The sequence below is a fragment of the Kogia breviceps genome, chromosome 16 (assembly GCF_026419965.1).
Source record: "Kogia breviceps isolate mKogBre1 chromosome 16, mKogBre1 haplotype 1, whole genome shotgun sequence".
NCBI lineage: Eukaryota > Metazoa > Chordata > Mammalia > Artiodactyla > Physeteridae > Kogia > Kogia breviceps.
In genome coordinates, this window is record NC_081325.1 from 3,829,308 (window position 1) to 3,857,307 (window position 28,000).

Sequence of the window (28,000 nt, forward strand, 5' to 3'; positions counted from 1 at the left end):
GAAGATGTGGCTGTGTAATTGCTCTACACCTAGAGTCACAGAGACAGTAACAGCTCTGCAACGGACCAGGCAGATCTTCCAATTAGTAAGTACAGTCCCTTGTTTTGTAGACTTTTCCACACCTTTAGTGGAAAATTTGCATGAGGAGCAATGCCTTACATAACAGAAGACTAACAACTTATTATAATTTATGAAAACATAATTTTTTAAAGGGTTACCCATAACCTCAGCTCCTTTAGAAACTCAGTAGAATAGAAATGGTTTTTAATCAGCCTTTAAAACTAACTATATTTTCTATTCTAAATGTCAGTTGGTAAGTAACTCACCAGAGTAGATCATGAATAGCACTCAAGAGACATTGAAAAGTTTATATTTGAGATTCTGTATTTCCAAGTAATTGGAATTTCTTGATCATGAAGACAGGTGATGTCTGTGGAACACCTATTTGTAACTTAAAAGCAGGTATATCCTGAGTTACCTCTAAGTGTACGCTTTACATAAACAGTTGTCACCTGCTCTGGCCTTACCCACCTTTACTGTCATTAATAGGATCTCCTTTCCGCACCTCCCTTCTAATAATTAGACATGGGGTTTCACTGTTAGACTTAAAGCCAGCCCAGTAATAATGTTAACTATTACCGATGCTACTTTCATCTTACCTCTAATTCTGATTTTAACTCTAATACTAACACCAGCTAAAGTTCACTGAGTGCTTATTAGACACCAAGCTCTTTTCTAAATGCTCTACGTGGATTATCTCTTTTAACACAAATAAGAACCTACTACTATAATCTCCATTTTGCAGATTAGGAAACTGAGGCACAGATTGTTGAGTAACGCAGGCCAGTGGTAGAAGTGGGCCATCTACCCAGGCATCTACCCAGAGCCTGGAGTCTGGTCTTAAATGCTGTGCTACTGCCAGCCCTGGAGCTCATCTGGGTATTCAGGTCATATCCAGGTGAAAAGGGGAATTCTGAGAGCCTTCTCCAACTACAAGGGCCCATGGAACCTGTCTTTCTTGTAAAAACTACAGGTAACTTGCCCAAACTTGATCCTGCCTGCCTCAGAAGCCTGATGAGAGTCACACGCATGACTTTTCATGAGCAGGAGAGAGAAATGGGCTTCATAAATCATAACCTCCAGCTGTTCATTTCTGAGGAGGAGAAAAAGGCCCTGAAAGAATAGCAGACTCTGTTCAGACGTCTGACAGACATTTGACTAGTGATCATAACCCAGTGATGAAGGGCAGGAGATTACGACACTCGCACATTTTCTTTTCAGAGGCTGTTTCTCAGAGGAAAACAATGGATCTTATTTGGAAATACTTCCTCCTTGATCTCATATTTTTCGTTAATTTTAAGGTGGTAATGTTGAATGGTTATTCCCATTGGCGACAGATAAAGACTGAAATTGTCCATTGAATTTAACAACTAGGCAGTGTGGCTACAGCAGAGGGAATGAGGGGAACAAGGTAGGGGTGAGGTTCTAGAGGTGAGATGGCCCAGGTTCACGGAGTCCTGTTGAAATGCTGGCTTTCATTCTGAGTATGGTGGAGCCACGGGCATGATTTGCGTACAAGAATGGCATGATCTGACTCAAGATTTTAAATGATCACACAGGCTGCCATGCTGTGGGCAGACCCAAAGGATACAAGGACAGAAGAGACCAGTTCGGAAGGGATTTTAATAATCCCAGCAAAGGAGGACAAGGAACTCTGGTAGCAGGAGAGACGGAGGGGTGGAACGCTGGGATGGAGGTGGAACCAGTTAGATTTGCTGAGAGATGGGATGTGGGTAAGAGAAGTAGTGAGGTCCAAGGATGGCTCCAGGGCTTTGCTGATGGCACTGGTCTTGGCTTTTCATCTGTTTGCTTGTTTGTTTTGTTTGCACGGCTATAAGGATGGAGTTACCACTAATTGAAATGATGAAGTATTCAGAAGGAAAAACAGACGGCCCAATGCACTGGTGCCATCTTATTCCATTTCATTAATTCAATCAATACAATGTACTGCGTGTTGATTTCATGGGCTGCTCTATGTTAGATGTCAGAGATGGAGAGAGCAACACATGCTGTCCATACCCTCGAAGAATTCACAATCGAGGAGGAGACAGACATGTAAGACCATGTTTCAAATAATTTACTTCCCTCTTAAGAGGAGGAAATGTGTTACCTCAGAAGAGAAGTGAATTTATCACCCCACAGAACATGACTAAACCAAACCATTCCCCAGACCCATCTACTAAGGTTCTATAATGTTAAGAGAAAAGTTTGAAATATCCTCATCCTGAGCAGGTCCGAAGAGCTAAACCCTGAGGGCAGGTCAGTGTTTAACATCATCCCCCCGACCCCAAGCAGGTACACACATGACTTTATATGAAGAGACCCGAGTTGACGAAATAACTCTATTTTTCTATTTTCAAAATTTCCCTTTCTCTTGAAGCACCAACTGTGAGAAGCCAGGAGGACAGAAGAAGATCTAAGAGTAAATCAATTTAGAATAAATTGGCATCCTTCTGAACACAGCAATTTGGCAAATGGGAGGAAAAGTGTCAACCATAAAACTCAAAGAGCATATTATCACTGTAGATGCCTTGTTGGTTCTGAAATCCTTCCTTAGGGTGTTAAGATTTTAGACTCACGAAGAACATGAGAAACACAATCACGTGTTCTGTTCTGAATCACTTATTCACAGTATAACCTTTTTAAAGTTGTCATACACTGTAGACATTTTAAGTTTTGCCCCTTGTTTTCAGAAATATAGAACTTTTCCTTCCACTGTGTATACACTTACTACTGTGATTATATAATATTATACATATTATAAAATTATCATGCTACTTCGAAAAATAGCCTCAGTAGTTTATAGCACCGCTATATTGAGCCAGCTTCCCCAAAGCTTCCCTGGGTTGAGCTGATCATATTTCATTTCTAGGATTAATTAGATACAAATTCTAGGACTAAACCCGTAGTAAGAGCAAATTTATAAGCTAACAAACCATTTCCAGAGCTCTTACTTTTTATGCTAACATTTCTACTGTGGTCTTGAAAATGAGCGTGGCTGTGCATCTACGGAATGACTTTAAATAGGCTAATAAGGACGGAGTGAACATTGAAGAATCTATGAAACAGTATAGAGTTCTTCCTTCACATTTGCGTTTGGATCTGACCATGCCGGCCACAGAAAGCACATCTCTCACACTGGGGCAAGCCCCTGAGCAAAAGGCCTGTCACCTTCTCCTAAATCTATTCTGAACGTAGAAGCTATTCCCAGTCCTAAAGTGCAAAGTTCAGGAAGAGAAGAACCATTGTTATTCGTTTTTGTATCCTAGTGTCTGATACACAGTAGGTCTTCAACAAATGTTTGCAAATAACTAGATCACTATTTTTAATTTGATAATTGAAAGTATTTTCTCACAAGTTAAAGAATGTATCAGTGAGGCAGAAGTGACCTAAGCCATAATAGTCTTGGTTGCAGGAAATTTCTCTGGTTGATAATTACTCTACTTACTACAGTATATACACATATCAGAGAATGATTTGGTGAAACCTAGACTTAGTTGGTAGTGGAGTAAAATATTTTGAGATGCTATGTAAAAGATATATGCAAATGACCTTATAATTATAAAATTGTATTAGAAAAATCATAGTACTTCACGTAATACGGCACTTTGAGAATTAAATGGTATAACACATGTAAAGCCTTTGAATAGTGACAGAGACCTAGTAGGTGCTTTGTGTACTTTGCAAGATGAGGAGATAGGATGGACTGTTAGCAGTTAATTTCGTAAAACCTTGAGAAAAACCCATATGAAATTGTAATGAATTAAAGAAACGTTTATCAGTCACCTACTACATGCCAACTCTGTATAAGTTGCTCGATAGGGATTGAGGCACGACTGAGACGCAGCTTCTGCCTCCGATGTGTGAAGCTGAGGTAATTATAAATAATTAAAATGCAACATCCAGGTGCTATGATGGAGGTATGTGCAAAGCTCTGGGGGACAGAGCAAGATGAGCAGCTAGCCTGAGGAGAAGAGGACCCTGGAGTTGGGTCACAGAGGATTCCCAAAGGGCAAAGGAAAAATGGTTTTCCAAGCAGAGAAAACAGATGCTCAGGAACCTGGAAGCAAGACCATGCTGTGGATTCACTTTAGTCAGGGACAGACAATGCAGGGCAATGCTTCGGCAAGACTGGGATGATGGGTGACCTCAGACTGAAGGGCCCTGTGGGTTTAGCATTCTTCCTCTAGGCAATGTTGAGCCACCAAAATTTTGATTATACCATAGCCTAAAACGTAAGATATTTTAAAATAGCATTTCATCAAACACTTTGGAAATCTTCTGAGAGCTGAGCCACTGAAAAAAATATAGAACTTAGAGTTCTGAAATGTCTCAGAAGATAGACTCTAGCCCTGCCTGGGTCATTCCTGGGAGAAGCCTGGAGGAGCTGCAGTGTTACCAGTTGCACTTCAGTGAATTTAAAGAGGAACTTAATTTAGTGTCAGGCATTCGTTAAGGTATTGGAAGGAATCTGTCTCACTGTCCCTGACCAAGGTCATTAAACAATGCTATTTTTGCATATATTTTATACAAAGCTAAGATTAATCCTGATTTTCTTATATATCAATGTTTCGTCTCATAATCGCACATGCAGAGGCAAGAGAAAAACTGAGCAAACTCCAACGCAATTAACCAGAAATAGGAAGGATCCTCCTTATTTGTCGCTGTAAATCTCTATGGAAACTATATTGACAAAGTACGTGAGGGTCTTCATATACAAACCCTTCTCTTTAGAAATGAAAGTACCTACTAAAAAGTTTAAAGTACCGGGCTTCCCTGGTGGCACAGTGGTTGAGAATCCGCCTGCCAATGCAGGGGACACGGGTTCGAGCCCTGGTCCGGGAGGATCCCATATGCCTCGGGGCAACTAAGCCCATGCGCCACAACTACTGAGCCTGCGCTCTAGAGCCCGTGAGCCACAACTACTGAGCCCATGTGCCACAACTACTGAAGTCCGCACGCCTAGAGTCCGGGCTCTGCAACAAGAGAAGCCACCGCAATGAAAAGGCTGCGCACCGCAACGAAGAGTAGCCGCCGCTCGCCCCAACTGAAGAAAGACTGCGCGAAGCAACGAAGACCCAACGCAGCCGAAAATATTTTTTTTTAAAAAATAGTTCCTTTAAAAATTTGTTTTTCAAGTACTGAGTACTATGAATATAAATGGATTTCAAATACTATGGGCTTTAAAAGGTTTCTATCCTATGTGATAAGAAATGAAAGCCTCTAAGTCCGCAAGTTATGTATGTTTCAAAGGCAAGCATTTTAGAGTTTCCATGTCCATTATTACATTTTATCATGGGAGGCAGTATCCCTGGAATAATGCAAGTCCATTTCCTACATTTGGTTTAGAGCTGTCTCTAGACGTATACAGGGAGCTGTTTCAATGGATCTTTATTATTGTAGATTTTCATGACAACCACTCTTCAGTTCATTCCAGATACTATTACATTTGAATTTGGTGACTCAGATGGTCATAGCACCGAATGGTCTGTCCCTCTAGGAGATTTGCACATGTTTTGATGGACACTTAGTGTCATGCTGAAAAATTAACTGTCCCTATTTTTCCCCTCCAGTGTCAACCACTTTGGATGATTATATCCCTTCTGAAATTGCTGTTGTTCTAGCGTTGTTTTTGAGGTCCACTTAAGTACCCAAATCTACTCACATTTGTGTGTGTGTGTGTGGTACGCGGGCCTCTCACTGTTGTGGCCTCTCCCGTTGCGGAGCACAGGCTCCGGACGCGCAGGCTCAGCGGCCATGGCTCACGGGCCCAGCCGCTCCGCGGCACGTGGGATCTTCCCGGACCGGGGCACGAACCCGCGTCCCCTGCATCGGCAGGCGGACTCTCAACCACTGCGCCACCAGGGAAGCCCTCTACTCACATTTTTATCCCTGGTATGGCAGCTTGGAAAAATGTAAAACACTACGCATCAAAATGAAGCCTGTCTTTAAAGAAATATGGCAATTTTGATCTTCATTTAAAGGAAAGCTGGAAAGCTTTTACCCAGCTCAGAAGCCCAGAGACGTTAAATAACTCATCCAAGGTCATATAACTTACATAAATGGTGGGTCGGCCTGACTCCAACTTGCAGTGTCTGCTGACATTTAGGGCTCTGTTCATATTAGTATTAAGCTACGATGTTTCCATATGGATTTCCTGAACACCTGGACTCAGGCACGAGGAACTGAAATGTTTTTCTACGTTGATTCATTCAAAATATCTTTTCCAAGCACATAGTGCCAAGTCTTACGTTTGCAACAAAAAACTAAACACTGTTCTTGGCCAGAAGAATGCCTAACCCAATTAGGGAGGAAATCTCATGAATTACAAAAAGAAAGGGGGGAAACACCATGATGTGTTAAGTGCTGTTCAGAGAAGGAATCTGCTTCCACCGTGATGGGTGTGGTGCTAGGATGTGGGAGGTGCCTGGCAACGCAAATGTCGCCAGATTAGGGAAAGTGGGCAGACATTAGGGCCCACCACGGGTCAAACACCGCATACAATCCAAACTCCCTTTTCAAGACCGCAAATCCTGGAGAAGGCTCAGAGCCCCGATTTGCCTTTGACGGCTCAGATCCAATACCCTACCTCACGTCGTCACGCCCTCTTTTTCAGTTCCCATGTTCACCACCCCATCCAAAGCCAGCACTACCCTAATAACACCGCGAGGATGGAAAGTTACCTGGTCTCCTTGTCTGCAAGTCTTAAAGCCTCTAAACCACCCTACTTCTAGCTGCCGCAGCTCTCTTTCTGGACTGTGTACTTGGACTATGTACTCATCCTCAAAAACTTTTTGATGGCTTCCTGTGATCAAAATGAGTGGTTTTCAAGCTATATGTGCAGTCCACCCCACTTTTTCAAGGAAAATCTTAAACCCAGAACCCCAATAACTAAATCAGATTGAAATGCATTTATTTGCACAAGAATTACTCCCAACCCCACAGGCCTCAGAGATCTGGGAAACAAGTTTATAAAACACTGAAAAGATCAAGAGGGGCATTGAGAGGCACCTTCACCACCGATCGCAGCCTGGAGCCTTGCTTCCAGCAGCCTTGCTACTTATGGGCCAGAAGCCCAGACCTCACTCTGGAGCAGGGGAGAAATGCTGCACCTCAGACCCACCCTGGCCCTGAATCAGAAACAGCACTTTAAAGGTCCCCAGATGACTTGCATGCACAGTAAAGCTGGGGAAACACACAAAGCACTCTAGCACTCTAGCATCTCCCCACACTGATCCCCTGAATGGCTTCCCCATCGCAGCCCCTCCCCTTCCCGGAAGGGACCATCCCCACAGCACCTTATTAGATGGCTTCACCCCTCCCCCGCCCTCCAGGTACACTGGACACCGTCTCCTTCTGTTACTGCACCACCTGGGTTTCCCTGCTGGGCTTCATTCTCACCTCAATCGACCTCTGATGGTCAGGAAACAGCCCAGACTTTAGAATAAGCAGGATCGCTTCCCCCTGGCTGGGGCCTTTCCCACACCTCACCCCCTTCAGACCCCAAAGCACTTAGAACCATTCTTATACAAAGAGTATTCTATTTTCTTGTGTTTTAGCTAATTGGATGTTTGTTTTGTCTCCTATCAGGTTGGAAGCTTTCCGGATCAGGAGCTCTGCCTTGCTTAACATATGGTGTGTAAGTGTCCACAAAATACTTCCTGAATGGAATTGATTCTCGTGGGAAAGGGAGCTGAATAAAGGGGAGGGAAGTGAAGTCTGATGACAGTGCTCTCATCCAGCCCAGCCAAAACCAGGGTACCTAAGTCCAGCCGCCCGGGCTCTGCATTTCAAACTTCACTTCAGTAACGTGAGGAGGAGCCCTGCAACTGCAGGACTGTATTCCCGGGTGGTGTGTGTACAACATCTGCCGAGACTACAAATTTCATGTTATGTTCACTGGAATTGCAAAACTAAAATCCACTCTGTAAGTGTGCTTCTTGAACTCCCTGCCTTCTACAAGTATGCTACTTCTAAAAACTGTAGAAAATAAAAATAAAGCAGACTTCCAAACAAATTCCACAGAGTCATTAGATTTCAGATGACACAAAAGCCATTTTCAAAGGAAGAAAATCTAATCATGACATCAGGGTTAAATTAAGCTTATTTATTCTAAAAATCTCACTTTAAAAAAGCTGGTAAGGAGCATACAATACAAGGCTTAAAATACCACAATATGAAATGAACTAAAGAAGAATAAGACTGGAATGTGAGAGGACACAGAATGAGGCCAATAGGTGAGGTAAAATTGTATTAAGACATTTGCTTTGCATCTTTTCAAATGCACAAGTAGACAGTAGGGATCCTGTATTTTGTGTTAAGCTTTTAGCAGCCGACATAGAAAAGGAAACATCCCAGTTGAATGATTCATATCTAGAGCATAAGATGGGCTGGGTCTTCTTTGCAATCAAGATTTTTGATGCATATTGGAGACAGAGCTAGAGAACATTCTTTCAGTAAGTATTTGAAAGATGCCCATTTAGTGGGGTTTTTCAAATTTCGGCTTTATTGAGGTATAATTGACCTATAAAATTATAAGATATTTAAAGTATACATCTGAGTGATTTGATATATGTATACATTGTGAAAGGATTCCCCATCTACTTAATTAACCCAGCCATTACCTCCCATATTTACTGTTGTTTTTAGGTGAGAATATTTGAGTTCTACTCTCTTAGCAAATTTCAATTATGTGATACCATATAATGTTGACAGTTGAATAAAGAATTATTTGTCTCAAGAGATAATGGAACTGGGGTTGTGTTAGCCACCTTTGGTAAACACTAAGATTCTATTAAGATAAAAATAAAGCCAAAATTTTATTACGACCATTACTTTGCATCTTTTCTAAGGTGCAGATAGACAATGGAAGAAAATGTAAAGTCATATAAGATAGACAGCCACAGAGTGCAACGGAAGAAGGCATTATCTCAATACACGCGGGGAATGAAAGGATTTTATTGTACCTGGATTTAACTCTAACAGATGCTTTTTAACTTTCCCCAAAATGACACTGGTCATTTGGCTAGAGGGAGTGCTGAGGGAAAATGTTAATAAAGATCATTTTAAAGGCGTAGGAAAAAAGATGGTGCAAAAGTATATTAAAATGTTGATGATGGGGTTACAACAACTGACATTAATTTTTCTTTATACTTCATTTTTCAAAATTTCTACAATGTATGTGACTAGTATCATGATCATAAATATCACAGATATTAAATAACAATGAAAATACAAAGAAAAAGAGATGCTATTCCATTGCAAGATGAATGAAGACTGCTTTCAAAAGAGTTACCAGATGTATAATTCTGTTGTCAGCAAGGAGTCTGAATTTCTCGGCCAAAATATTCTGGCCATTTTCAAGGAAAACATATCACCAATTCATAAAGATAAACTGCCTAGAGATAGATATTAATGAAAGTGAACATACGACAGCAGCACATTTATTGCCCTGAATAGGTCATGTAACAGAGGCACATCTGGCACTGGAATACATACTGTGTAAACTACCTGAGCACATCTGGTCTTATCTTATTCAACAAACAATGCAAGTCCAGGTAAAATTGGGCATCTCCTCATGTCCATGGGAATTAGGATATAAAATCTTTCCCAACACATGCAAGGAGACATAGGAACACCTACAGAAAAGCACACATTCATTGATCAGCAAGTTAAATTAGGGATGTGTTGGACCATGGACAAATCTGGAAATTGAGCACAATTGAAGACATGCTTGCTTCAGAAAAATGAAAGAGTTTTAAAATGAAAGAGAGAAAAATAAACTTATAACTACATTCTAAACAGCAGACAGCTTTTAAATTACAGGTTGTATAGAATCACACCCTTATTCATTCATGCATCCATTTTTTTATAAATTTTTTTTTTTTTTTTTTTTTCCCCAGTACGCGGGCCTCTCACTGTCGTGGCCTCTCCCGCTGTGGAGCACAGGCTCCGGACGCGCAGGCTCGGCGGCCATGGCTCACAGGCCCAGCCGCTCCACGGCACGTGGGATCCTCCCGGACCGGGGCATGAACCCGTGTCCCCTGCATCAGCAGGCGGATTCTCAACCACTGAGCCACCAGGGAAGCCCCATGCATGCATCCATTTTTGAACCAAAAATGTTTACACGCTCTCGTGTGCCAGCTTCCGATGAGATATGGTGACCAGGTGAGTGAACACAATCATCAAAGAGCTCCAGGTCAACGGGCAGCAGACAGCACGCTAAAGCCTGGTGTGTGCTCTACAGGGGAAGGGTTCTAATATTTCAGAGAAGCCCCAAAGCAGAGAGAGATCTGGCACCCACAACTAATAACCCGTCACGCAGCCCCCAGGATTAAACCAGTCAATCGGGACCTCGCCATTCCACTAGCATCTAAGCAGAGGGCTGCTGCTCAGCGTGGCTTTGGTAAATGAGTCTCTGCTGGTTGAGGCCTCAGCCCTCTCCATCCTGTTCATCACTCTCACGGGCCCACAGAAGCACCCGATGAATAATGTTGAATGAATGAATGAACAGTTAAGCAAGGGATTAGAGGCCTTAATGTTACTTCTCATCGTCTCTCTTTAAGAGAGTCAACAAAATTTTCATATGTCTGGGAAAACGTGTGAAAATAGGGAAGCTATTTTTTTTTTTTTTTTTTTTGTGGGACTCGGGCCTCTCACTGTTGTGGCCTCTCCCATTGCAGAGCGCAGGCTCCGGACGCACAGGCTCAGCGGCCATGGCTCACCGGCCCAGCCGCTCTGCGGCATGTGGGATCTTCCCGGACCGGGGCACGGGCACGAACCCGCGTCCCCTGCATCGGCAGGCGGATTCTCAACCACTGCGCCACCAGGGAAGCCCGGGAAGCTATTTTTAAACCATCTAAACTTTGCCTTGGAAATTGACCTTAAGATGTTAAGGCAATTTGAGAATCATGAAAAAATGTAATTAAATAATTTAAATTACTGAAATTATAACTTCTGTAAACAGCACAGGAAACGCTGACCCACATATTATACTACCAGACAGCCCTCTATTCCCTTCCATCGTGTTGTGAATCTGGATTCTTTATTCAGAACAGAACGCTCCAGTAATTACTAGGAATGTCTTGTTGACACCTGTTCAGAAGAACATTTTCCCCTCCTTAGTGTGATTTTATTTCATAAAGCAAGAACAAAATACTCCAATAAAACACATCTCTAATTTAATATTAATGGAAAAATGATTTCTCTTTAAAAGATTATTTTTTTAAGCATTAAAACAATTGATTCCTTTAAGCAAAGAATCATCTGTACATAAGTACCGAACCACAGCTTTAAACATTTGTGAGCTCCATATTTTTGAGAATATAAAATAAAATTGACGATTGCCGCTACCAGTAAATTTACAACCTAGCAAGGTAAACACATCAAAAGAAACAATCTACTAAAAGCGATGAAATAAATTGTGAAATATATAAGATGGCATATACCAAGCAAGTCACAGGATGCAATAATTAATAAGTGGCTCGGAGAACAGACCCTCAGGAAGGGGTAGAGGAATCCAAGATGGCTGCACAGAGGGGTCGGACCCAGGAAGAGCCTGAAGAAGGGGAAGGAGCTTGACTGGAAGCACAGAAACGGAGAAGCCTGCTAGCCAGGGGGATCTTAGAAGTCAATACAGGTAGATGGAAATTTCCTACAAAACTCTATTGCCCCTTCTAGCTCCCTCTAATCAAGGAGAAGTTAAAGAGGTATTCCACTCAAAACTGGAATTCTAGAGACAGCATATAAATACATATCACAGGAATCTACTTGGTACATACCAGAAGTATGTATGTGTGTGTAATATCAGACGGATATATGTCACATCTCAAGGATAGATATCATGCAGTATATACGTTGAGGTATCACTTCATACCATATCAGAGGGACCCAAATCCTATCTATGATCTAAGACTGAAATTCCTGACCATCAGAGTTTGCTTTTCCCAAAAAAACCCTCAAAGAAAGTGGCATCCATCCTTCAGAGGCATACATGTCACTCCCAACAGCTAACAATATGCCACGAACAGCCAAGGAAGCATCGGGATGCAACTTCTCCTCCGGCGGGTTAATCTGAGAAATCTGTCTGGGGATTTCTCTCCGCGTTTGCTGGTCATGAGGCTTTTAGTTCTCCAGTTGGTACCACTGTGTCTCCAGCCTTTCAGCATCACTTACCACAGTGATGCCCGCTTATCCATGAGAAGCCACATTTACATGGCTCTAAACACCAACTGCCCTGCACGCACTCCTCATCTTCCTCCCATTTCACTGGCGACTCCTTCTCACTACACATCTCCTCCTCCTCCTCTCCCCAAACTCTAAATGTTGGAGGGACCAAGAACTGAGTCTTCCAGAGACTCTTCTCTCTGCAACTACACTCCATCCCTTAGGTATCTTATCCAGTGTCGTGGCTTAAGTCCTAGCTTCCATCTTTATAGTTCCAGCCTGAAGCCTCCCTCCTCATCTCCTGATGCATATGTGTGCTTACAAGACACATCAGCTTTGATGTCTTAAAGGGGACTCAAACTTAGCAAATCCAAAACCGAATTCCTCATCACTCCCTTAAACCTGCTTTTCCAGCCGTCTCAAATCAGCCCACAAGACCATCATACATCACTGTTTGGGGCAAAAACGTGAAGTTCTCGCCAAGTCGGCTCTTTTTCTCTGACCTCACATCCCACCCATCACCAAATGCGTTGACCCTGGGCAACGCGTCCTCCATACTGACCCGCACTCTTGCCCAGGATGTGGTCACCTCCCACCGGGACTGTCACAGGAAATGTCTGTCATGTTGCCCCATCACTGCAACCTACTCAATCAGTGGCTTACACAACAGATTACATCTCACAGTCTGGAGGCTGGACGTCCAAGATCAAGGTTTGGTTTCTCCTGCGGCCTCTCTCTCCTTGTCTTGAAGATGAACTGCCTCCTTGCTATGTCCTCACACAGTCTTTCCCCCTTTTCCTCCCACCCCTAGTGTCTTTCTTGTGTCCTGATCCTTTCTTCTTACAAGGGCACCAATTAGACTGAATTAGGGCCCCACCCTAATGACCTCATTTAACATTAATTATCTCTTCAAAGGCCAAATCCTTAAATATAGCTACACTGGGGGTTAGGGTTTCAGTATATGAATCTGGGGAGGACACAAGTCAGTCCATAATGGTATCATTCAACAGTGGCCCATCTCACTCAGAAAACAAGCCAGTCTCTTTTCAGTGGCCGGGGAAACAGTACCGGGTGTGGCCACCCTGTCTCCATTCTCTCCCCAGCTCCCGCACTCAAGCAAACTGGCCTCTTTGCCGTTCCTGGAACAAACAGGCACACTCTTGGGACTTGCAGTTCTCTCCTCAGAAGAGTCTTTCCCTCCCTCTCACACTGTTCTCAGGCCTTTACGGAAAAGCCACTTCTCTAAAAGACCTTCCTGCCTAATTTATAGCCTCACCTTGAACACCACGACGCACTCTCCTGCTTTATTTTCCATCAAGACACCCATCACCATCTCACCCTATGGTTATGTGACACATATTTTACATATTTATGGATATTTGTCTGGCACCAAGCTTCATGGTGGCTGAGGTCTTTGTTTTATTCAATGCTATTCTTCATCATCTTGAACAGGAACAGATATTCTCCTATCAAGGTGACAGAAATTCATGACTGTTTTCAAGGGTACACTGCAGATAGGAATTATCAACTATTTCTAGAACTTATTTGGTCTTGGCCACTAAATGACCTCCACTTTCTCCTACTTGATAATAAACTTGTACTGGTTTTTGGATCTCTTTCTGGCTGCTGACTTTGCACAGCTACTCCAAATCCATTATCATTTCTTGTTTCTTTGCTTGTATACTTCAAACATGCTGATATCAGCACATATAAATTCAGACCTCAAGGGTTTTTCTATGAAACCCCTTGGTTTACTGAGGTGTTAACATAAACAACAGTACTACAAAGAGTTAGAAATTTTAGATGAAAGAAGAGAACATTTATTGAGCAGCTGCCATGCACCAGGCACTTTGGAAGTGCAGGATTTCGTTGAGTCCTTACAACAAGCCTCTTTGTTACTACTTATTAAGATTATTGATACTGTATTAAGTCTACTGATTTGACTGTCTCCTCTCACACACGGGAGCGAATCCTGTTTCTTGAATATAAGAAAATCTACTGGTTTTTTCTCCTGAATGTGCAGAGTTAATTTACAACTCTTAAGGATTTTATATAACAAGAAGCTTATCTTCTCCAATGAGCTAACATCCTCCTGTCCTGACACAGCCTCCATCTCAGAGACGCGGCATGAGCAGGAGTCCGGAGGGGAGAAAGGCACTGTCTTCAACAACTCTCCAAATACAGCATAATGTAGTCATTAAGAAGAGTCTGGATTCCTGAGTGCAAAGCCCAGCTCTCCCATTTACTAGTGTACATCTTGGGAAGAGACTTCACTTTTCTGTAAAATGGGAAGGATGGCGGCAATGACGACGACAGTATTGATGGAGGTGTTATGCCCACGACCTGTAACAGCTTCCATAATGTAAGTTATTGATCTGCAGCTTGCTTTTTTACATTTGCACAAACACGTCACATATGCTTCCCCTGATGATAAGCATTTAGTTAACTTCCAATCTTTTACTTTAATAAACAATGCCAAGCCAAACATCCTCATACGTATTTCCACAGGTTTATGTGAAAATCAATCCAGGATATACACAGAGGACAGAATTGGGGAAATGTTCATCTCCAATTTGTCTAGATATCACGAAATTGTTCTCTGACGTGTCTGTACCAACTTTTACTGCACCCCAAGCAGTGAGTGACAGCCTCCCCATCACTTGATTGTCAGGCTTGATGAATGTGACCATCTGATGTGTGTGAGATGATGTCATCAGATATTCCATTTTCAATTCCCTGATGGTTAGTGAGGCTGGATATCTTTTCATCGTGTTGGCCTTTCAGATTTCTTTTTCTGCCAATCGCTTATTCACCATCGTATCTGCTACATTTTATTGGTCAAGGTAATTCATAAAACCAACCTTGATTTGAGGGGAGGAAAAATAGAGTCCACCTCTAAACAGACAGAGCATCACACACACAGAGAGGGGAGGAAGGAACCGACCACTGCCATCTTCAAAGGCTGTCCGTTTATCAGTCGTGTTGCTTGCCTTTTTGTAATTGTTTTAGTTAATTTTATAGGAATTATATATCACTCCCAAAAAATAACTCTTTAACCATTTAAGTTATTACAGAATATTGAGCAGAGTTCCCTGTGCTATACAGTAGGTCCCAAATGAAAACAGAATTTGAAAAGAATAGATAACATACATATGTATAACTGAATCACTTTGCTGTACACCTAAACTAACACAACATTGTTAATCAGCGGTACTCCAATGTAAAATAAAAATAATAATAATAATAATTCTTTGTAATTTATGCATCACAAATGCCACTTCCCAGTGTGTGGCTGGTCTTTTCACACTTTACAGAGTCTTTCGAATCATAGAAGTTTTTGGTTTTAATATAGTCAAATTTATTGCCTTGTCTCATGAACTGTGATTTTTGTGTCTCTTTTAAGAAAATCTGTGCTCTCCAAAAGTCATATTCTGCTGTTCCTCCAAATGCTTTAAATTTTAGTATCTACATTTGGGTCATAAACCATTTGGTACTTATTTTAGTACATAGTTTGGGGTAAGAATAAAATCTATTTTAACTTTTTTTCATGTCACAAGCCAATTCCCCCAGCACAGTTTGTTAAAGAGTCTAGATTTCTTTATTTATTTGTAATGTCCTTCTGCCATGTAATAAGTTTCCTTATATTTATGGGTCTATTTATGGCCTCTCCAGCTATAATACAACACTATTTTAACAACTTAATAAATAAATTAAGCCTGAATATTTGGTTTGATATACCTTCATTTTTCTTCTTCAACTTTTCTTGACTATTAATGGTTCTTTGCTTTCTCATTCAAATTGCAGTCAGTTTGTCAAGTTCCACTTATTAGTATCCTGATTGCTATTACATCAAATTTTAAAACTTAATTACATTATGTGCAATCCCAATAAAAATCTCACCAGGCATTTTTCATTTGTTTCTTAGAAATTGACAAGCTGATTCTAAAATTAATATAAAACCATCTAGTGTGTAGAAATCTGGTATATCCAAAGCAGTCTTTGAAAAGAATTAAGTTGAAGGACTTATACTATTTGATTTCAAGACTTATTATAAAGCTGTAGTAATCAGGATTTGGTGATACTGGCATGAAGACTGACAAATAAATCAATGGAGCAGAAAAGATCCCAGAAATAAACCCACATCTGTAGTGACATTTGATTACCAGCAAAGTCAGCAAAGCAACGACAGAGGAGAACCTTTTCAACAGGGATGGCAGGAACAACTGAACACCGTCTGGAAAAACCGACTGTAACACCCACCTCAAAACAAACACAAACATAACTCATCATGGATTACAGACCTACACTGAAATGCCAGAACTCCAAAGCTTCTAGAAGAGAACATAACAGAATATCTTCATGACTTAAGAGGCAGGGAAAGGTTTATTTAATAGGACACAGAAATTTAAAGCCATAAAAGAAAAAACTAATCTCTCAAAATGAAAAACTCTACTCATAAATTCATAAATAGATACTATTAAAAATGAGTAAGAAAGTACATACTGAAAGGAAATATCTGTTTATCTGACAAAGACTTGTTATACAGAAGAACGCCTTCCACTCGATAATAAAAGCCAGTCTAACAAAACACGTGCAAAAGATTTGAATAGGTACTTCCCAAAGTACCACATGTGAATGGCCAACAAGCACATGAAAAATTTCTGAGCACGATTAGTCACCAGAGAAATGCTTATAAAACTGTAATGAGATACAGCCACACGCCCATTAGAATTAAAAAGACTGACAGCACTAAATGTTGGTGAGGATGAGGGGAATCTGAACTCTCCTGCATTATGCATAGGAACGTAAAATGATAAACCTCTCTGGAGACATGTAAGACGGTGTCTGAAAAGCTAAACACACACCTACCCCATGACGAGCAATTCTACTTCTGGGTATTCACCCGAGAGAAATAAAGTAGGTGTCCACAGAATGATGTGTATAGAAACGTTCATAACTGCTTTATTCATAAGAGACAAAATTTGGAAAGAAGCCAGTGTCCATCAATAGGGGAATGGAAAAACAAATTGTTTCAATAAAAAATGTTATTCAAAAATAAAAAGGAACAAACTACTAAAACATGTAACAACAGGAAGGAATCTCACACACGTTGTGCGGAGTGAAAGAAGCCTTACTCGAAACAATAGACACTGTGTGATTACATTTATAGGAAGCTCTAAAATAGGCAAATCTAATCTAGAACAGAAAAACTCAGAACTGTGGTTGCCTGTAAGGATTAAGGACATGAGGGCACTTTCTTAGGTGGTGGTCGTGTCCCACATCTGAACAGAGTTCTGAATTACCCAAGCGTACACGCTGTCAAAACCCATGGAATGTTCTGTAATGACCTAAATGGGAAAAGAATTCAAAAAAAAAAATAGATACATCTATATGTATAGCTGAATCACTTCGCTGTACACCTGAAACTAACACAACACTGTAAATCAATTATGCTCCAATACAAAAACAAAATTTTAAAAGCATTAAAAAAAAAAAAAAAAAAAAAAAGCTCGTGGGATGATGGCATACATAAGACCTGCCTTCCGTTATCCAAAGCAATCGATGTATACGAAGAACGTCAGCCTCTACACTCCCTAGAAAAATCATCTTCCTGAGACAGGAGTTTCCCTTGTTGGGGAAATCTCCCCCCAACAGGAAATGGGGGTACAGGAATCTGCGGAATGCGACAGGGGTCAACACCGACTGTGCTCCACCTGGAGCACAGCTTTGAAACGAATCTGGACCCTGCCGTGTCCTAACTGGGTAATGCAAGTATTAGAAGTCACTACTCTTGCCAAAACTTCCTCCTTCAGAGCTCGGGATGATAATATTATTATAAATAAAGGCTGAGCATTTCATGTGGGAATTAGAACAAACTTACGTATTTTGGTCCCATTTTCATTACCAGAGTCTGGTTTTAGGCAGGGGCTCAAGCCCAGCTCAAAATTTGGTGTAGAACCTATACATTGACTTCACTTAAGTAGGAACTTCAGTTCCTACTTAAACAGTTCCTACTTAAACAACAGCCCCTGCCCCAGCCCCAGGGTCTGTTTCCAGGAGTCATAATCCAGGGGCCACGGCAGTGCAGCCCGCACTCAGAACCTAGCTCTGGGGTCCTCCTTCTTTCTGGCAACTGAGAATTTCCTATTTTTCATTTAGGGTTTTGGGGGGCTCTTTTTTTTTTTTTTTTTTTGGTCTTGGCTGTGTATTTTGAAAATGTTTATACTTCATGCAGCATTTCTATGTATTTGCAGGGAAAGAATATTAAGGAAAGCCATCCCTCATCATGTTCGCACTTTAACTTTTATAAGTCTGGTTTCTTCCTCTACAGAATGGTACCAGTGATGCTAATAATAGTTAGTATCTATCACTAAGGTTGATGAGAAGATGAACGGAGACTAGGCATGCAAAGCACTGGTGTATTAGATCTCCCTTCTAGAACCCAGTCCAGTGTCCAACCAATATCAAAGAACAAAGTCAGAGGATTTATGTGGGTCCCTACCAAGAAAATGGGCAAGGAAAAGAAATAAGAGCTTATACACTGGAAAGAAAGAAGTAAAGCCATACTTATTTGAAGATCATAAGATTGTACACTTAGATAATCCAGTAAGCTAAAGACAACATATTAGATGCTGTAAGATAAATACGAAAACACAATTGTATGAATTGATATACTAGCAACAATTAAAAAACAATTGTATGAATCGATATACTAGCAACAATTAGTTAATTATTTGATTTTTAAAACACTATAATTTATAACTGATACCTAGGAATAAGTCTAACAAAAAATAAGCAAGACCCATACACAGAAGAGTATAAACACACTGAGAGAGAGAAAAGATTTAAGTAATGGAGAGATATTCCATGTTCAAGAATTGGAAGACTTAATATTTAAGTTGATTTTTCCCAAAATGAAGTATAAATGTAATTCAATCCCAACTGAAATCTCATCAGGTGTGTGTGCACATGTGCATGTGTAGAAATAGAAATGTAAAAATTAAGGGCGGGGCAAGTCAATTTTGAAAAAGAGCAAAATTGGAGGGTTAGAGTTCCAGATACAAAGACTTGTGAGCAAGCAACGATCATTAAGACAGACCAGTGCAATCAAACAGGAAGCCCAGGAACAGATGCTACCTTAACAGTCCCCTGATTATGACAGAGGGGACAGTCCCCTGTAGTGGGGAAAGGGCATTCTCTGCAATAGTGAAAATGGACTAACTAGATATCTATTCTGGAAAAAAAAAGTGCCCCACTATGTACTTCATACCATACATAAAAGGACAGATGGAACACAGATTTAAAGATATTAAACAATAAACCTCTAGGAGATATCATAAGGGGGAGTTCTTCATGGTGCTGGACAGGCAAAGATTTCTTCAACAGAACATGAATGCATTAACCATAAAGAAAACCTAGTTCCTTAAAATTAAGAACTTTTGTTCATCAAAATTCACTACTAAGAGAGTGAAAAGGCAAAAAAACAAAAAAATCATTCGCAAAACATATATCTGTTCAAGGGAATCATATTCAGAGTATAGTATATATGGAATTCCTAAATACTGATGGAACAAAAGATATAACCTAATTTATAAATGGGGAAAAGACTTAAGTAGTCACTCTACATGAAATAGTTTTCAAAATATTTAGTCATTAAGCAAAAACAAATTAAAAGCAAAATGAGATACCCAACCACAGGAGTGGCTAAATAAATACATAATAACCATAACTAAGTACTGGTAAGGATGTGGAATAATTTAGACCTCTCATACACTGCTGGTGAAGTTGTAAACCGGCAAAACCATTTTGGAAAGCATGCCCATACCCTATGACGTAGCAAATCCACTTCCAGATACATAGTTAACTGAAACGCATGCATCTGTGTACAAAGACATACAGAAGAACGTTCACAGCACAGGCAGCAAAAGCAAAGATAAGCAGATGGGACAGCTGCAGACTTTAGAACTTCTGTGCAGCGAAGGAAAGAATCAGAGTGAAAAGCTACCTACAGAACTGGAGAAAAGGTTTGCAACTCACGTATCTGATAAATATTTGCAACTCACGTATCTAGATTAATATCTAGAAAATATAAAAAACTCAACAACAAGAACCACCAAAACAACCTGGTTAAAAAATGGGCTAAAGAATTTTTTTTTTTTTTTTGCGGTACGCGGGCCTCTCACTGCCGTGGCCCCTCCCGCCGCGGAGCACAGGCTCCGGACGCGCAGGCGCAGCGGCCACGGCTCACGGGCCCAGGCGCTCCGCCGCACGTGGGATCTTCCCGGACCGGGGCACGAACCCGCGTCCCCTGCATCGGCAGGCGGACTCACAACCGCTGCGCCACCAGGGAAGCCCCTGGGCTAAAGATTTTAATAGACATTTCTTCAAAGAAGATATACAAATGGCCAACAAGCATATGAAAAGATGCTCAGCATCACTCATCATTAGAGGAATACACATCAAAACTACAACGAGACGTCACCTCTTACCTATTAGGATGGCCACTGTCCAAAACAAAACAAAACAAAAAACACTGTTGGCAAAAGGATGTGGAGAAATTGGAACCCCTGTGCACTTACCCCAATCTCATGATCCAATTAAATTGAGAATTCCATACCAGGCACTTTAAAATGTAAGCAAACCCAATTTACTAAGTGTAAAGGGCAAAACTGGAAAAGAAGGGACTGGATTCTTTATGCCCCCAAGGGCCCCGTAGACTGGCTTGAGTTTGAGGGACCTGCATCAGGATGGAGGTTGCCGACACTGGATGTGACAGCGACCATTCCCTCGGAGATTATGCGTTCATTGCTGCCAGTACCCCATCTTTAATTATTAAGGAGAAAGTTATGGGATCCAAGTTAGGTCTCGGAATATCTGTACCGCTCCTCTAACTTATCTAACAAGGCAGAGCTGAGTAATAACAAATTGTTTCACAGCCATGTTCGCATGAAAAGCACAAAATTTTCTCTAAAACACTGTACACTCCAAAACCAACATACTCAACAACTAAATCTAATCATACTCCGTATTCTTCTTACTTTACTTTTTCTCAGTGCATAAAATCTTAACACGATTCTTTTAAAAACTCCTTATGGGAAATCTGACACCACCTCATTTCTTTACACTCCAAAGTGAGTTATTTAACTCACGCTTAAGAAATTTCCCATGTCTTTCTCTTTGTTTTTCCTCTCCTGGCTGGCACAATTTTTGATATGTAGTAGGTACTACTTTATTTGTTTAATTTTATTTAATTGAAGATATAAAATCAAAGTTTAAATGTTCATAAAAGTTTAAGAAGGAAAAAAATTTTTAAATCACTAAAGTTGAAGCCAATGAAATGACAGGAAAACTATAAAATACCTATTTTTTTTCCATCCAAAAAGTTCGTATTACTCTATTATAGATTATTCCAAAGCATTTTAAATGATTTTTTTTTTCAAAACCAACAAAGAGCAAAAGGGTAAAATTTTAAAACACTACAGGAGTTTGAGTAAATTCAGAGTTTTCTCATCATTAAAGTTAATGAACCTTTGAGACTATAGTTTTAATATAAAATGATGATGTTACTCTTGAAATCTGTTCATGACTATTCATGGCGAAGCAGTTTTAGGTTCACCGAATTTACATGTTGCATATTACAGAGCGTGACAGCTTGAAATCCCATAGCCAAGAAACCCTGTGCCTTCCAATTCAAGTTAATTTATGTCTTAAGTTTATAGATATGTAAACCCGTAACAGATATTTTCGTCTACAAAGGCTGCAGTTGCAGTAAGCAGCATGACAGCTATTTCTTTTCTACCACGTCTAGTGCCAGTTTCTGAGTGAGCACATGTAATCATGTTCTTATACCTCCTTAAAATATTTTAGGGCCTCTCATGTTTGTTCCAGTGTGCTAAGCCATACGACTTTCTAAATTTCTAGCACAGTCCGGAGACTGCAAAACTTTAATACATTTTTTGAAACTGTTTCTTAGAACACAAAGGTATCTGAAGGAGAATCTGACACAGTGACCACGAAGTTTTCTTATTCAAGGAATCTTTTTGAGACTCATAAAGGTTACAGACACCGTCAAAACAAAGGCACGCTTACACAACATTTTGCTTACAATTTTAGGAATTTCAAAGAATACTGAAGTCCAATTCTTAGATCCCAGGTTAAGAATCCTTACCTAGTTCAGTCCCCTTACTGGGAACCAAAGCCCAGAATGGGCCAGGACTCAACACTTTAGTGGCCAAGCCAGCCTGACACCCAAGCCTGTGCTGTCTGAGTTCAATGCTTTTTTCCTGCACTGCACTCAAACTCAGAAGAGGTGACAAGAAAGAAAACGCAGAATTACGATTCAAAGTTCTCATTAGATATGGCATAGAGGCTAAACCAGACAGAAATGATAGGTGTAATAACTCTAGCATAATACACTTAGTGGTAGAAAACAAGCATAACAAACCATCAAAAGTGACAGCCTAGGCATATGAGTGGCCAAAGTAAACGTATAACGTGCACATGATCATCAATATCCGGTGACTGCTGGAAGGGAGGCGGGGGAGGGGCAGAGAAGAGAGGGAGGCAAGAGAGGGGAGTTGGGAGAAATGGGTCTCCTGGCACAGAAATAAATATTGGTCTAGAAAGTCACACTGCTGCTAAGGTTAACATGGCTTAATCTATCCAATTAAGTGAAAATGTGAAGATGATATAAAAGTCTGCCATAGGACTTCCCTGGCGGTCCAGTGGTTAAGACTCTGCACGTTTCCAATGTAGGGGGTGCAGGTTCGATCCCTGGTCGGGGAACTAAGATCCCACATGCCGCATGGCGACTAAGCTCGCATGCCACAACTACTAAGCCCGCGTACCGCAAATACAAGCCCGTGCACCACAACTAAGAGCCTGCGCACTGCAATGAAAGACCCAAGTGCCACAACTAAACCAAATAAATATTTGGTATTTATTTACCAAATACAGCCATATAGGAAAATAAATAAATATTTTTTTTTAAAAAAAAAAGGAGAAGAGAAAGGACTTCCCTGACAGTTGGGTGGTTAAGACTCTGAGCTTCCACTGCAGGGGCCACAGGTTCGATCCCTGGTCGGGGAACTAAGATCCCGCGTGCTGCAAGGTGCGGCTAAATAAATAAATATAAAGAATAAAAGTCTGCCATAAGGCAACTATAAAAGGAAAAAATATTATCTCGGTTTTTTAAACCTGGAGTAAGATGGACCATGCTCAGATGATGCTTCGTTCAGAGAAGGAGAGGTGTCGCAGTAGAAGAGCCAAGGTTTCAGAAGCAAGCGGACGCCAGTCTGCACAAGGAGGGACAAGTATTTAGAACCCTGAGTCGAGGGAGGACTGGGAGAGGGCAGGATAGAGGCGGGAGAAGAGGAGGAGGGCGGGGTGTGGGGGCGGCAGGAGGACCACACTCTGCACAGGTACCGTAGCAGGGAAGAACGAATCTGACTCCACGTGAGATCTGTTCCTTTCGCTTTAACCCTTGGGCTCTGTTGCCTGCGCTTAGTCAGGCTGGCTCTGCACCTTTTGTAAATGAACGTCGCCTAGAGACTGAAATACAAAGGGCAGCCCATTCTCCAGCTCTGATCTTTAAGAGTCCACTCATGTAAAGGCAGAGTTGCAGAATGTCTGGTTGGAGGTTTACAGGAACATCCTGGCCTGACCTACCTGACAGCTGCAAGAACAAAGGATCCTACGTCAAAAAGTCTGCAACAACTAACCACCTCCCTCCCTCACCTTGCCTTTAACCATGCTTTGCTGAAACCCTCAGAGAGTTAGAGGTTTTTCTGGGCACGAGCCACCCATCTCCTTGCATGGCCTTGCAATAAACCTTTCTCTGCTCCAAACTCCGACGTTTCAGTTTGCTTGGCCTCACTGTGCATTGGGCACATGAACTTGCATTCAGTAACAGTATCTCTTCCTCAGAACCCCCAAATCTTGAGATTGGTCTAAAACTCACTGAACATTTAATGTGAGTGGTTGCGTTATGGAAGACACTGAATGACCCAAATGCTTCCTCTAAGGTGATGTAGGAGCCAAAACAAACCTGTTAATTCTTAGAAAACCCTTTCTGACAATAGAACATATTTCCAAAGAAGACTGCAGAATCTTCTCTGGAAATGTTAAGGCTAAATTAGTTATACAAGAGATTAAAATGATGCAAGTATAAAACCAGTTGAAGTTATCAAAATCTGCTAAATATCTTCTTTAGTATCTTTTAACTTGTTTCTTGTGAGTCTATGATTTGCTTTCTTCAAAAGCCCACATAGGGCTTCCCTGGTGGCGCAGTGACTGAGAGTCCACCTGCCGCTGCAGGGGACACGGGTTCGTGCCCCGGTCCGGGAAGCCGCGGAGCGGCTAGACGCGTGAGCCATGGCCGCTGAGCCTGCGTGTCCGGAGCCTGTGCTCCGCAACGGGAGAGGCCACAACAGTGAAAGGCCCGCGTACCGGAAAAAAAAAAAAAAAAAGCCCACATATTTTAAAATATTAGATACCATTAGAAACAAGAATTTCAGATACTGAATTTAAATATATCTGTGAAATTCACTCATGCACATGGATTTCATTAAGTTCAGTGAAGCAAATAAAACCTGTTGTTATGAAAAGGACCTTTGACAGCTCATGATTACATAAAAATAAATGCACCAGTTGAAGAGTAGAATAAAATTAAGATGTCAGCATTGATGAACCTCTTCACTAAAATTTTTAAGAAGCACTTTAAGACTCAGTAGCTTTTCCCTGTTTTGTGTGGTTATATTAAAATGGTAACAATTAATTTTGCAGCAACTTGACAGTAATTATTTAATTCTTAACACACTGTGGAAGGTAATTTTTAGAAATAGACTAAAATATATTAAAATCTGCTTAGCTGATTAAACCATGAAAGACTAAGATGGTAATTGCAATAAGAATTCAATTTAATTCTAAACCTGGACTAAATTTATAGATTAAAAGTAAATGATTGGTTCTAACACATGTAAGTAAGGATTACAATACTAAAATGCAAACTAGCTCCAGATCAAGAAGCTAGTAAAAGGCATTCTTGGCAATGGTAGCAGCAATATTCTTTTTGGTAAATATTGGTAGCTGACAACAGTTAGAACAGATGTGTGTTGCAGGCTTCACTTAAAAGCTGGTCTCAGATCAAAATCCATCACCCATGGTAGGTATTGCATTGAATCTGTAGACTGCCTTGGGGAGTAGGGTCATTTTAACAGCAGAAATTCTTCCAATCTGTGGGCACAGTGTACTTTCCCATCTGTGTCATCTTCCAGTTCATCAGCATCTCATAGTTTTGAGTATAGGCCTTTTACCTCCTTAGATTTATTCCTTGTTATTTTATTAATTTTTATATGATTGTAAATGGGACAGTTTTCTTAATTTCTCTTTCTGGTAGTCAGGGGGCTGGGGATGCTGGAGGCCTGCCCCTTCTAAGGAGAAGCCAGCAACGCAGACTGGGAACTGGAGGAGAGGAAGGCCGTCTTCTCGGCGGCACCCACACAGTGCATCACATTGAGCTGGGGTGGCGCAGATTCGGTCCTAGACCGAATACCCAGATTCTTGCTGTTCTTACCAAGATTCAGTAGATTCTCATGAATGAATGTTACTCCATTTACTGTATGCCATTAGGACAATTTCCAGAGACTTTAAATAAATGTTTTTAAAATACTTTTCATCACTCACTTTTGATTGTTTCACTGGAGAGAGGGTCTACAAAGAGCCTCACAACACCATTCCAATACTTTTTCTGTTTATATGCACTTTTATCATTCATTTAAAATTTTTCTCTTTGTGTTTTACAATCTAAGTAATATATTAATTTTCTGCATGTAATATACTCATAAATATGTATAAGATGCAAATAACTGTACGTGTCCTGTGTTGATCAAAATATCTCAGATAAGGTGCTCAGTCAAAACCATTTGGAGAGTTCAGACCTTGTACACACCCCTGGCTTTTTCCACATTGCACTTTGGATATATTTACCTTTTCCATCAGGGAAATCATGGCACGTGCTCTGGGTCCTTGATGCTGTCACCATCCCCAGCAGGAAACTCTCGCCAGCTCTTTTTTCCTAAGCCAACGAGAGAGATGATGCTGACTCTGGGATCGTGTCAGTCTTGGCAAGTAGAATACATTGATAAGTTTTACACTATTTAACACAAATATAAAAACAGCAACCTTTACTGGATAGCACGGACATTTTTAGCGCAGCAATTCCCAATTCTTTTAATTACGATGCCTGTGAAATATGCAGAAAATTATTAATGCATCTTTAATAGTATATCTGAATCTACAGCAATCTTACTTATCCCTGTGAGAGTAAATTTTTTTAAAAAAATGGTTGTCACTATCACCTATGAGGTGGAGAATAAATAGTGAAAATTTTCATTGGACTTTTCTGGGAAAATGGCTTTTGATTTCCACCTGTGAAAAGTCTGCTTAAAAAAAAATGTCATCTAAGAGTTGTAAACATTTCTGCCTTGCAATTATCCACTTGGTTACCTTAAATACCCCAGCGTCTTTGTGTTTCCGTTTGCTTCCAGATAAAATAGCGTTATCTCCATTTAAAAATTCACAGAATACACCAGTAGGACCCTTTCAGGAATATGTTTGATAATTTACCTCCTCAGTACGTTCACCAAACATCTGCAGACACCCCGGCCATTCCCCAGACACAAAAGTGCTGGAACCAAGTCACTCTCCCCCCGTGCGGAGGTGTCAACAAGTAAACAAATGACAGACACAGAAGCACTACCAGGAAAATCCTATGCCTTATCATCATTGGAGCGAAGCGCTCCAGGCTTTAAAAAGAAAACAAATCATAGTACAGCTGCTCTTCAAAGCAGCGGGAGGGCGCGCAGTGCCCTTGGTGCCGCGGCCAGAGTTTCTGAAAACCCCGCGGGGGCCGCCCAGCGGCCAGGCCCCGGCCCTGCTCGGTGTCCGGAGCCGCAGAGGCTCGCGGGGGACAGGCCGGGGGACACACCGGAGCCCGCGAAGGGCCGGGTCCCCAGCAGGGCCGCCCTGGCGCGCGCGGAAAAGACGGCGCCGGTTCTGGTAGCTCGTGGGCCGAGGGCCGAGGCGGGGACACCGGAGCTCCGACCCGCACTGCGTGACGCGACGCCGCTGCACTGGGAACGGCTGGAAGGCGCCCCCGCGGCGGCAGAGACGGGCCGGGGCCCAGCGACCCGCGGGAACGTGACTCGGGGTTGGCACGTGGACGCGCGCGCCGGGCGGGCGGGCGGGCCGCCTCGCGGGCCCCGCGAGCCCCGCCGAGGTCTGCGGCCCCCGCCCGCCCGGCGCCGGGTCCCGGGCGTCCCGAGCCCTCGCGGGGATGTGTGCCCCTCCCCCCGCCCGGGAGCGCAGTCGCCGCGGACGCAGGACGGAGCCGCGGCCCGCGCTGTCTGAGGAGAAGACGGCGGCCCTTCCGCCTGGGACGATGGGACCTGCGGCGCCGGCCCGCGGCCCCGGACCGCGGGGAGCAGCGCAGGTAAGGAGCGCAGCCGCGGGCCACCGCTTCGCCGTCAGCTGCCCGGTTTCCAGCCCCTGAGCTGGCCCGCGCGTGGTCAGGCGCCCCCAGCCCGGCCCCGCACCTCCTCCTTACGCCGCTGCGGCCCGCGGGTCCGGGGGAAGCCACGCACTGTAGTCGGGACCGTCCGCCTGCCTTTGCCCCAGCGAGTTTTGCCGGCCGAGCCGCCCTCGGACTGGACTTAACTTCGGGGGAGTGACTCGTGTTCGGTGAATTGGATTTGCGCATCGCGTCGCCCTGGGTTAC

The 28,000-nt window shown here is 42.1% G+C and overlaps 1 protein-coding gene and 1 long non-coding RNA gene across 20 annotated transcripts in view; one reads left to right on the forward strand and one right to left on the reverse strand.

Moving 5' to 3' along the window:
- Nucleotides 1-1,725: 1,725 nt before the first annotated feature.
- LOC131743380 (uncharacterized) lies at nt 1,726-27,998 on the reverse strand. 2 transcript variants are annotated; one of them, XR_010837199.1, is made up of 3 exons: nt 27,819-27,998; nt 26,212-26,299; nt 1,726-1,891 (listed from the first exon to the last, which is right to left on the reverse strand). It is a non-coding gene; the product is annotated as an uncharacterized lncRNA (long non-coding RNA). The 2 variants fall into 2 exon arrangements; XR_010837200.1 differs by lacking the exon at nt 1,726-1,891 and adding an exon at nt 23,440-23,519.
- The window catches only part of SGCG (sarcoglycan gamma), a 102,504-nt gene continuing 102,020 nt past the window's right edge, over nt 27,517-28,000 (forward strand). For 12 of the 18 annotated variants that reach the window (XR_010837187.1, XR_010837189.1, XR_010837184.1 and 9 more), the window contains exon 1: nt 27,563-27,715. Coding sequence is in view for 4 of the 18 variants with exons in the window: in XM_067016436.1 (XP_066872537.1) it covers nt 27,560-27,715 (156 nt within the window). In the remaining 14 variants the exon portion in view is untranslated. Of the gene's footprint in view, nt 27,716-28,000 lie in introns of all 18 variants that reach the window. The other 6 variants (XR_010837196.1, XR_010837197.1, XM_067016435.1 and 3 more) reach the window with 4 other exon arrangements.